At 55.5% G+C, this 11248-nt stretch overlaps 2 protein-coding genes across 3 annotated transcripts in view; one reads left to right on the forward strand and one right to left on the reverse strand.

Annotated features, from left to right (window-relative positions):
- The first annotated feature begins 2250 nt into the window (after positions 1-2250).
- SERHL2 (serine hydrolase like 2) lies at positions 2251-6743 on the forward strand. Of its 2 annotated transcripts, XM_017894093.1 has the most exons (3): positions 2251-2986; positions 4236-4332; positions 5760-6743. In XM_017894093.1, exons 1-3 carry the CDS (start codon positions 2832-2834, stop codon positions 5871-5873), a joined length of 366 nt encoding a protein of 121 aa, XP_017749582.1. In that variant the 5' UTR covers positions 2251-2831; the 3' UTR covers positions 5874-6743. The 2 variants fall into 2 exon arrangements, with proteins under 2 accessions (XP_017749582.1, XP_017749581.1); XM_017894092.1 differs by lacking the exon at positions 5760-6743 and having other exon boundaries at positions 4236-4706.
- A 337-nt stretch (positions 6744-7080) lies between these two features.
- Positions 7081-11248, reverse strand: part of RRP7A (ribosomal RNA processing 7 homolog A) — a 10411-nt gene continuing 6243 nt past the window's right edge. Inside the window, 5 exon segments of the mRNA XM_017894090.1 lie at positions 7081-7518; positions 8492-8696; positions 9082-9179; positions 9547-9664; positions 10410-10538. Of these exon segments, the coding sequence (XP_017749579.1) occupies positions 7439-7518; positions 8492-8696; positions 9082-9179; positions 9547-9664; positions 10410-10538 (630 nt within the window). The 3' untranslated portion in view covers positions 7081-7438.

Consider the following 11248-nt stretch of genomic DNA (forward strand, 5'->3'; position numbering starts at 1 on the left):
TCTGTTGAGAGCGGGATTCCTGATAGAGGCTGTGAAGAGGGGAGGGGCAGGATGCCAAAGTTCTCAAAAAACAGCGTCCCATCTGGAGGCCTGGAAGTGTGTCACTGGAGCACTTGTATTAATAGAAACTTGGCCATCTCTGCCACTGAGGGGCTGTGTGACCTTGGGCAAGGTGCTTACCCTCTCTGAGCCTTGGTTGTCTCATGTGCAGAAAGAAAGTGCTTTCATTCATTCAGCTGGTTTCTGAGCAGCTTGGCTAGGGGAGCCACGCCCTGGGCCTGCCTTTGAAGGGTTGTTGTCGAGACTAGGTGAGGTCATGTGTGTTGAGTGGCCTCGCACACTGCTGTCGCTTCAGGTGCTCATGGCCTGTGCTATTTTGTGATTGTTCAAAAACGATAGAACACGGGACACGTGTGAGACACTGTCATTAGAGGTGGGGAAGCTCTAACTGCAGGGAGACCGTGGAGAGCTGCTGTCCAGGCCCAGGCCAAGAGATGAGGCTTGGACCAGGGTGTCAGCCAATGGTCTGGGAATGTTAATGTGTTTGTCTTTGATCCATGTGGGATTTGTTCTTGAGCATGCTGTGAGGTAGTGATTCGTTTTTCTTTTTTTCATGTTTTAAAAGTTCTATTTTTCTTTAATTTTATTGTTATTATTATTATTATCAATATTGAGTCTTGCTCTTGTCGCCCAGGCTGGAGTGCAATGGCATGACCTCAGCTCACTAGAATCTAGCGATTCTCCTTCCTCAGTCTCTCACGTAGCTGAGATTACAGGCGCCCTACACCATGCTGGGCTAATTTTTTGTGTATTTTTAGTAGAGACGGGGTTTCACCATGTTGGGCAGGCTGGTTTGGAACTCCTGACCTCAGGTGATCCGAATTTTTTTTTTCTTTATTTTTTTGTAAAGGAACATTTCACAAATTTTCATATCATGCTTGTACAGGGGCCTCGCTAATCTTCTCTGTATTGTTCCAATTTGGCACTATATGTGCTGCTGAAGCAAAGCACCCACATTCTATTTATTTATTTATTTATTTATTTATTTATTTATTTATTTAGAGACCAAGTCTTACTCTGCCATCCAGGCTGGGGTGCAGTGGCCCAAGTTTGGCTCACTGCAACTTCTGCCTCTGGGGTTCAAGCAATTCTCCTATCTCAGCCTCCTGAGTAGCTGGGATTACAGGCGCCTAACACCATGCCCAGCTAATTTTTTGTAATTTTAGTAGAGATGGCATTTGACCACATTTGCCAGGCTGGTCTCGATCTTCTGACCTCAAGCGATCTGCCTGCGTCGGCCTCCCAAAGCGCTGGGATTACAGGTGTGAGCCACTGCGCCCAGCTTAATTTTTGTATTTTTAGTAGAGACAGATTCAAGTTTGCCTGTTCCTCTTGTGCCCAGGAAGCCCCTCCTGTGTGCAGGCCCGAAAGGCTTGGTCACACCCCACTGTGAGATGTGGCAGCTGCCATATGAGAGCATGCAGGCCTTGAGGACAGTATGGGAACCCCTGTTTCAGGGAAGGCACCTCAGGTCATTTTGGTCTGAGAAGCAGAAAATAGCTGGAGGGCCAGGGTGGAACCAGGGCAGTGAGTTTTCACGGGTGTGTGTGTTCATAGCCATAGCCAATTTTATATTCACCATGCTGGAGGTGGAGGAGTATCGGGTGTGATTTCATGGAGCTGGTCCTTACGGGAGCTTCCTGGAATTTATCCACTGAGCATGCATTTATGAAGCTTCTCCTCTGTGCTCTGTGTGCTGAGAACTAGGAATAGAGAAAATGCTGAGAGCTCCTGCCCTTAGAGTCCCCAGATCAGAGCAGCACAGTCCAATGGAAGCAGAGTGTGAGCCTCGTGGAACTTGACATTGTCTAGCAGCTATATTAAAAGAAAACAAGCCCAAGGCTGGGCGCAGTGGCTCACGCCTGTAATCCCAGCACTTTGGGAGGCCAAGGCGGGCAGATCACCTGAGATCCGGAGTTCAAGACCAGCCTGACCAACATGGTGAAACCCTGTCTCTACTAAAAATACAAAACTAGCCAGGCGTGGTGGTACATGACTGTAATTGCAGCTACTTGGGAGGCTGAGGCAGGAGAATCGCTTGAACCCGGGAGGCGGAGGTCACAGTGAGCTAAGATCGCACCACTGTACTCCAGCCTGGGCAACAAGGGCAAAACTCCATCTCAAAAAAAAAAAAAAAAAAAGGCTCTATCAATTGTTCTCATATTTTTATTTAACATCCACGATGTTATCTCAGATGTAATCAACATAAAACTTGGCTGCATTATTTTGCATGCTAAGTTTTCCAAATCCAGCTTCGTGTCACACCTACAGCACATCTCACTAGAGCTATCCACATCCCCGCCATCCAGACGTGAAATAGTCACAAGACAGGGCACGCAGGGCTGCGGAGGAGGCCTGCAGGGGCCATGATGGAGTGCCCATCCTGCACTGTGGTCCCAGCAAGTTTCTTCCTCCTGGCAAGAAGCCTGTCCCAGGCTGGCAGGGGACAGCATGAGGTGCAGCCTACGGACTGGGAAAGGGGTGCGGAAGGGCCATGCCTCAGTCCTAAAATCCAGGCCCAGAAGTGGCCCAAGTCACTTCTCTGCCTTTAATCACACAGCCATACCCAGTGGCAAAGGAGTATGGGAAATGGAATCAGGCTGGGTAGCCACAAACCCAGGAAGAGGGGAGAATAGACCTGGAGAGGGCAGGAGTCTCTGGCCACCAGGGGCTAAAGAGCCTTCGATGAGGTGGTGATGTGGTGGAGTCCTGGGCTTGGACCCAGGGTGGATGGCTAAGGTGCCCATGCCAGGGCTTAGCCGCCCCAACAGATGTGGGTTTTGGGCCCACAGGAGTGCCTGTGCCTTGCGACAAGAATTCACCATGCTTTTTTGTCTCTGCAGCCTGAGAACAGCTTTGACTTAGTCAGCAGGGAGCTGTATGCGCATTCCATCAGGAAGCTGCAGGCCCATGTCCTGTTCATCAAGTGAGTCTGGACCAAGTGCCCTTCAGTCACCCCCAAAAGACACATGGGCACCAGGAATCTCCGGGAGGGAGCCCTGGCATGAGGCTCCAAGTTCTCTGTGTTGCCCACACCGCTGAGGCTCAAGACCTTTTTCGGGAAGCCCCCCTGGCAGCAGGGTCATGGAAGGAGGAAGGTCAGAGGAGGGGAGGGCTCAGGCAGCAGAGGATGGGCCAGGGCCGTCCCATGCCTTTCCACAGGTGTCAGCGGGGGGCATGCCCAGGAAAGGCTCCATGACCAGTGAGCACAATCTTGGCTCACTGCAACCTCAGCCTCCCGGATTCAGGCGATTCTCCTTCCTCACCCTCCCGAGTAGCTGGGACTACAGGTGCCCGCCACCACGCCTGACTGACTTTTGTATTTTTAGTAGAGATGAGGTTTCACCATGTTGGCCAGGCTGATCTCCATCCCCTTACCCCATGATCCACCCGCCTTAGCCTCCCAAAGTGCTGGGATTACAGGCATGAGCCACCGTGCCTGACCCACCATAGACATTTTTTAAGCCATAAAAAGAAACGAAGCACTGAGATGGGCTCCAGCGTGGATGAACCTTCTTCGATGTCGGTAGTGACGAAGTCAGACAACCATTACTGTGTTGTATGACTGCCACTCACGCTTCATAGATCCAAATAGTGCGGTACACTGCCAGAGACAAAGCCAGTATTTAGTCATGGTTGCTCAGGACTGGCAAGTCCTGTTGCAGGGTGCTGTGTGTGTGTGTGCTGTGAAAGCCCGCCAGAGAGTTTGGGATTTCGCTTGGGGGGGTGGCGATGAAAAGTGGTTCATGTAATTGTGAATCTCTCTGGATGGCGTCATCTACGAACATGTCGCATATAAAAACCACGGGTTGTCGATTTCAATGGGAGGATTGTTAAGATGCTAAATTCTCTCAGAGCAAGTGCTGGACTCCAGAGCCTGTTCAGATTCCCAGCTCTGCTATTCAGGGCTGTGGACTGTGGCAAGTGCTGAACTCCCTGCGCCCCAGCAGGGCTGTACCTTAAGCACTCGCTTGCGCCTGGCTTGTGCCAGCTGAGTGTGAGCTGAGATTAACTGAACCTCAAATCCAACCCAGGGTCAAGGGACCCAGCTGTGGGAGGTGGGGTAGCCCAGGCTTTGGTTTCTCCTCAGAGGCCTGAACCCAGGGCAGGATGAGGGCAGTGCTGGGAGGCAGTTCTAAGATGAACCCCAACAACCCCAACTCCTCACTTTCCAGAGCAGTCCACGGATATTTTGATGTGAGAAGAGAGAGTTACTCTGACAAGGAGTCCCTGTCGTTCATGATACACACGCTGAAGTCCACCCTCAAAGAGGTAAGGCGGGGCTCAGGCACCTGGTGTCCGGCCACTGTCACCCACTCTGGTCCCACCTCACCCATCTCTTCTGGTGCACTGGGAAGACCCCTGGTCTGGCCCCAGGCCCAACAAGTGACCGCCAGGATCTCTCAGGCCTCACGCTCCACTGTGGTCAGTCCCTAGAGGCCTGGGGACACACGTCGTCAGAATTCAGGAAACAGAGACCTTTGGTGGGGAGAGTCTTTTATCATCCTCGAGCACCCACCCCCCTTCCTGGGCCAGGAACAATTAGATGACCCAACTGCCAGAGACAGGCCCACAGTTTTTATTTTATTTTTTGAGACAGGGTCTCATTCTGTTGCTCAGGCTGCAGTGCCATGGCTCAATCATAGCTCACTGCAGCCTCAAACTCCAGGGCTCAAGTGATCCTCCCACCTCAGCCTCCTGAATAGCTGCGACTACAGGCGCACACCATCATGCCCACCTTATAGTGTCACTTTTTTGTTTTTTTTTCTTTTTTGAGATGGAGTCTCACTCTGTTGCCCAGGCTAGAGTGCAGTGGCAAGATCTCGGCTCACTGTAACCTACGCCTCCCGGGTTCAAGAGACTCTCGTGCCTCAGCCTCCTGAGTAGCTGGGATTACAGGCATCTGCCACCATGCCCAGCTAATTTTTATATTTTTAAGATACGAGATTTCACCATGTTGGCCAGGCTGGTCTCAAACTCCTGACCTCAGGCGATCTGCCCGACTTGGCCTCCTGAAGTGCTGCTTTTGCAGACAGGAGCCACCGTACCCAGCCTAGTCTCACATTTTATAGGCTCCCAAACCACAGCAGAACACCTGGCTGCCTCATCCCTCTGCACCCATCGTGCCAGTGGGTGTGCTGGCTGTAGGTGGGGTGGCTGTGCCCGGGTTCCTGGGAGCACCTGGTGATTCACGGTCACCTACCCACAAACACCTGACTCTGGGGCCTCTGCAGGTTTCCTGGTGTTGTCACAAAGGGAAGAAGCGCACCTGTGGCTGGCCGGTCACCTAGGCAGGGCCCTCCCGTCTGGCTTCTTGAAGGCAGGCACACAAGTCTGCAGGCTGCTCAGGTCCCCATCTCATTATCTGTTCTCAAGGGGACCTCCTCTAATACAATCACAGCCAACCTGGCCTTAGCCCCGCCCTGTCTTCCTGTCATGTCCCCGTTCCCCTCCCTCTCCCCGCCATGCAACTTCACAACTCAGCTGGGAGGCCTCCAAGTCCCCAGGGCTTACACACCTCCTGGAGTACTATGGACTGACCCAGCTCCAAGACGTTGAGAGTGTGGGAAACTCACCATGGGAGGTGCTCCTGCCCTGCAGGGAGCCAGAAGGCTGTGGGAGGGCCCTGATCCCAGGGCCTATGGAGCTCCCTAGGCTCCTCTGGCCACACCTCACCACACACCCTCTCTCTCCTCCAGCGGTTCCAGTTTGTAGAAATTCCAGGCAATCACTATGTCCACATGAGCGAACCCCAGCACGTGGCCAGTATCATCAGCTCCTTCTTACAGCGCAAACACACGCTCACAGCCTAGCTGTAGCTCTGGGCCTGGAACTATGAAGACCTCGTGCTGCCAGACTCAATATTGGGAATGTGAGTTCCCGAGCCCCGCAGCAAGGCCAGGCCTGTGAGGAAAAGAGATCAGACTGTTACTGTGTCTATGTAGAAAGAAGTAGACATAAGAGACTGCATCTTGTCTGTACTAAGAGAAAGTTTTCTGCCTTGAGATGCTGTTAATCTGTAACCCTAGTCCCAACCCTGTGCTTGCAGAGACATGTGATGTGCTGACTCAAGGTTTAATGGATTTAGGGCTATGCAGAATGTGCTTTGTTAAAAAAAGAGCTTGAAGGCAGTATGCTTGTTAAAAGTCACCACCATTCTCTAATCTCAAGTATCCAGGGACACAATACACTCCAGAAGGCGCAGGACCTCTGCCTAGGAAAGCCAGGTACTGTCCAAGGTTTCTCCCTATGTGATAGCTTGAGAGATGGCCTCCTGGGAAGGGAAAGACCTGCCCTTCCCCCAGTCCCACACCCCCGTCAAGGGTCTGTGCTGAGGAGGATTAGTAAAAGAGGAAGGCCTCTTTGCAGTTAAGAGGAAGGCAGCTGTCTCCTGCTCATCCCTGGGAATAGAATAGAATGTCTCCGTGTAAAACCCAATTGTATGGTCCATTTACTGAGATAGGAGGAAACCACCTTACAGCTGGAAGTGAGAAATGCTGGTTGCAATACTGTTCTTTAATGCACGCCTATGTTTGTATACGTGCACAACAAAGCACAGCACCTTTCCTTAAACTTATGACACAGACCTTTGTTCACATGTTTTCGTACTGACGCTCCCCCCACTATTACCTTAGGGGCAATGGTAAAGATAATGATCAATAAATACTGAGGGAACTAAGAGAGCTGTGGGTTCTCATATGCTGAGCCTGAGTGCCCGTCCCCTGCGCCCACTTGTCTTTATACTTTGTCTCTCAGTCTCTCGAGAAATGGGGACAGGCCTCACTGGTCTTGAAGCCCAGTCTAGGATGTAGTCAGGGGAAGGAGTGAGATTCCAACTTCAACATCTGTGACCTCAAGGGGGAGACAGAGTCTGGGTTCGGAGGGCTGCTGTCTCCTGGCTAATCATCTCCAGCCAGCTGCAGGAAGGAAGGGCGGGCTGGGGCCACCGAGCCTTTCCCTGCTGCCCAACTGGGTGGAAAATGAAAGCTGCTGCATTCTCACTGCGTTCTCGCCGCCGCGTTCTCACCGCTTTCGAGGCTGTTTCGTTGCCAGCAAGGGCTTTTCCATTGAGGGAAAAGGGAAAACAGAGCGGATTCATGCAGGGTCCTTGACAGGAGGGTGTGGAGGCAGGAGGCGGAAGGGGCAAGTCGTCCTCTGCGCACGCCCAGGTCCCCAGGACTGCTGAAGCCCAAGACCCGAGGGGTGGCCTGGCCCTTACTCCTGGCCTGTGTGGACTCTCATGGGGCTGTCGGACGTGGTGGCCTCAACCTGGGGCCGTTTCCCAGAGCTCGGCCTCTCGGAGACGGCTGCAGGCCCTGCCTCACCTCATGTTCCTCCTGGCCCTGCACCTCCAGCCATCCACTGCGGCTCTCGCGGCTCAGTAGGGTCGGAATTTGCGCTGGGCCCGCAGCAGCTCGACCCTCTGCTTGTCCTCCTCGAACTTCTTACACAGCTGTGCTAGATGTGGGGGCGAGAGGAGGCGTGGGGCAGGGTCAGACAGCACACCCCCGGGGCAGCCGGCTTGCTCATGCCCCACCCCTCCTCCCAGTTATTGTGGGGCGCGGGGGCATGTCTCCCTCACCGACCCAGCCCCCTTCTCAACTCTGCTTTGGGGGCAGAGTCTGGATCCTGTAATTTCCTTACAACCTGACAGCAGGCCAAGTCCAAGGGCAAGGCCAAAGTGGGAGACACTGGCACCCCGAGCCTGGAGATGAAGCCCTAGCAACAAAGCAAAGGCATCCGCCCCCACCCCGACCCCTGCGCAAGGGGGAGGGAGTCCTGACCGCTCGGCCTGGAGCGGCCTGAGAATCGGTAAAGGGACCCCACCCCTAGTGCTGGTGAATGCTGATGGCAACTCTGGTCACCAGGTGGCCCAGGTCAGTGGCAGGCTGATGGCATGGAGGGGAAAGCTGAGGGTCTAGAGCGAGCACAAGTGGGAGCCAAGAGGGCCAGCGAGGCAGGGAAAGCACCAGTGACTGGCCACCTGACACCACACATACATACCCCAACACACACAACCCCCTCATCCCACATACCCAGCCACACCCCTAACCAAACACACATACTCTGCAGCATCCTCCCTGCACCGACAGTGGGTTCGGAGGCCCCCTCTGCACTCGAACTCCTTGCTGGCTGGAGGCTGACGAGCGCCAGAACTAAGTGCACAGGGGCCCAGAGGTGGGCACTGATGACCCAGGGTCCCACCCACTGAGCAAATGCATCTGCCCCAGGGGGTGATGGGGGACCGCCACAGAGGGTGCTGCCAGGCTAGGCCTCTTTCCATAGAGCCTGGTGGGAGCCCTGTGCTTAGAGACGCCCTCCCTCTGTGACCACCAGGTTCAGTGCCCACCATCAGAAGCCCTGGCCAGAGGCCTCATCCGAGGCTGGGGCCAAGGCGGAGGGGCCTGAGGATGGGCTGGGCATGGCTTACGCTCCATCTTGCTCTCTCGGTGCTGCCAGGTGTAAAAGTTGAGCAGCTCTTTTTGGGCGCACTTCCGTCTCTCCCTCTCCAGCACCCACAGGCTGGCTGCTTCAGTCCAGGGGAGCACAGGCCGCCGGCCCCAGCCCCGGCGGGTCACCATCACCTAATCCTCCTCATCACGGACTCACTCCTCCTCCTTGGCCTTAGCTTCTTCCTGCAAGGAAGGTGATCCCGTCGTCCAGTCAGCGCCTGGGACCTCATGCAGCCTCCAGCAGCCCACCCTCCACGCCCTCCTCCCAAAGTCAGAACTGCCCTGAGCCCCTGCAGGGGCGGGCTGCTCCCCTCCTCCCAGCACGGTGTTGGGGCTCAGGATGGCAGGGAGGGCATGGACCTGCTGGCGCTGCCTCCTTCTCCACTATAGACCATGTGGAGACTAGACGTGTCACCCAGCCAGGCAGCCCAGGATCCAGCAGGGAAAAAGGGAGCCTGGCCTCTACAGAGTGGCTAAGGACAGGCTGCCACCGCCCTCCCTCTGGGGCGCCACCTTCCCACAGCCACACGGGCGATGCGGTGCTCGGCCGACCCTGCGGAGCCTCTACCTCAGCGATCTTCTGGTCATACGCCTCCATGAACGTGTCCACTTCCACCCTCAGGGCCTCAGGGTCGGGCATGGAGTCTGCGTAGTCACTGATCCACTCTGAGGAAAAGGGAGGCAGGGAAACGGGGCTTCCTCAGGCCTGGCATTTGGGCCCCACCCCAGGGCCTGCCAGGCTAATGGAGACCTTTCCCCACAGGGCCTGGGGCGCAGGTGCTAAGGAAACCCCAGGGGCTGCAAGCTGGGCCCTCGCTCTGCCTGCCCAGTATGCCTGTGCCGCGGTGCCAGGGGCTCAGGCTAACGACTCCCTGGGGACCCAGACACAGCCCCGCGGTCCTCCTGCCCAGGCCTCCACACGCCACTCTCAGGGAGCATGGACTTGGCTGGTGACATTCAGACATGTCCCCACAGAGTGTCCTGCCAACCCAGAGCCCAGAAAGGAGGTGCCAGTCACCCCCGCAGTACTCACTGTGAATGCCAGTCTTCACAGGGTGGCTCTCTGTGGACACCAGCAGGGGGCCCTTCAGGGCCAAGGCCGCTGACACCCCACTTGGCTTCTGGAACACCACGTAGGCTACCTGGAACCCCTGAAGAGAGAGAGATGTCAGAGGCTGGGGGCTCCTCCGCATGCCAGGCACAAGGTCTCCAGGCCCGCCCTCAGCCTACCCGGGGGCTACACCAGGGGAGACAGTGCTAGGCTATTCCTGAGCCATGGAGGGAACCAGAGGCCATCCCATAATCCAGGTCAAGGGCAGCCACACTTCCAGTGATCCTGCTTCTGCAGGAAGTGACAGCTGTTCCCAGCTCTTCCTCAGGAAGAGGGGACACACAGGCTGCCGTTCTTCCAGTCACAGGAGGGATGCTGTGAAACAGAGGGGTCGCCCTGGGCCAGGGCAGGCTTTTGGAAGCCAGGCCTGGGCACACACACCCTGCCAGATGCCACTGTGTGGGGAGGAGGTGTGGGCTCCAGGGCCACTGGGAAAGCCGTGAAGAACAGTGTTCCTGGAGACCCGGCCCCTAAGCCTGGGGAAGGAGCTCCCTCAGCGGGGGAAGCAGGAGGGCAGCCGGGGGAGGCCCTGCAGGCGCCCAGCAGAGACGGTCCCTGAGCATTATAACACAGGACGGAAAAAGACAGGCAGGAACTGCAAGGATGTGGCAAATCTGAGAAGGAATCGTAGGCTTTGTCACCTGGACAGCCTCCTACACCACACACGGTGAGGACGGGCTCAGGACCACAGAATGCTCTGACGTCCCAGTGCCAGCTCTCCCAGCACCCTGGGGACAATGCCCCACCCCCCTCACTCTAGTGGAACCCCGTGCTTGGCGGCTCACCGGAACCGGCTTGGGATGAAAAAACTTCGACCTTGACTCCTTTGGGCCCTCGGCCAGGTCCGGCTTCTCCTGCAATTCTACAGACTGGACGAGGCCACAGAAGGACAGGAGGCGGGACAGACTCTCCTGCTGCAGGGAGAGGGAAGCCAAGTGTGATCATCTGTAGGGGCATCTGAAAGCCTCCCTCCACCATGGGTGGCACTGCCAGGGGTCCAGTGCCCCTGAAGGACTCAGAGCCACAGCCACATCTGCCCAAGCCGGGAGCCTGTGGGCACCACGGCCTCCGACCTGTTCTGCAGGGATAATAGGAGGTCAATATTCCTGCTCTTTCTCTTTTTTATTTTTTATTGAGTTGCAGTACTGCTCTGTCGCCCAGGCTGGAGTCCCATAGCGTGATCTCAGCTCACGGCAACCTCCACCTCCGGGTTTCAAGTGATTCTCGTGCCTCAGTCTCCCAGTAGCTGGGATTGCAGGCGCCGACCACCACACCCGGCTAATTTTTGTAATTTGAATAGAGACGGGGTTTTGCCATGTTGGCCAGGCTGGTCTTGAACTCCTGACCTCAGGTGATCCTCCCGCCTCGGCCTCCCAAAATGCTGGGATTACAGGCATGAGCCACCGTGCCCGGCATATTCCCGCTCTCTCTCATTGGAGACAGGTGGGGACATTCTTGCTGTTACTCTGATTTTATTTATATGGCAAGTTTTACTACCTGAATCAGCAGTAGTGACCCTATGCTGTGACAGTCAGGATGGAGGTTGTCTGAATCAGCAGTAGTGACCCTATGCTGTGACAGTCAGGATGGAGGTTGTCTGTCTGAATCAGCAGTAGTGACCCTA

Source organism: Rhinopithecus bieti, unplaced genomic scaffold, assembly GCF_001698545.2.
Source record: "Rhinopithecus bieti isolate Rb0 unplaced genomic scaffold, ASM169854v2 scaffold_25304, whole genome shotgun sequence".
Taxonomy (NCBI): domain Eukaryota; kingdom Metazoa; phylum Chordata; class Mammalia; order Primates; family Cercopithecidae; genus Rhinopithecus; species Rhinopithecus bieti.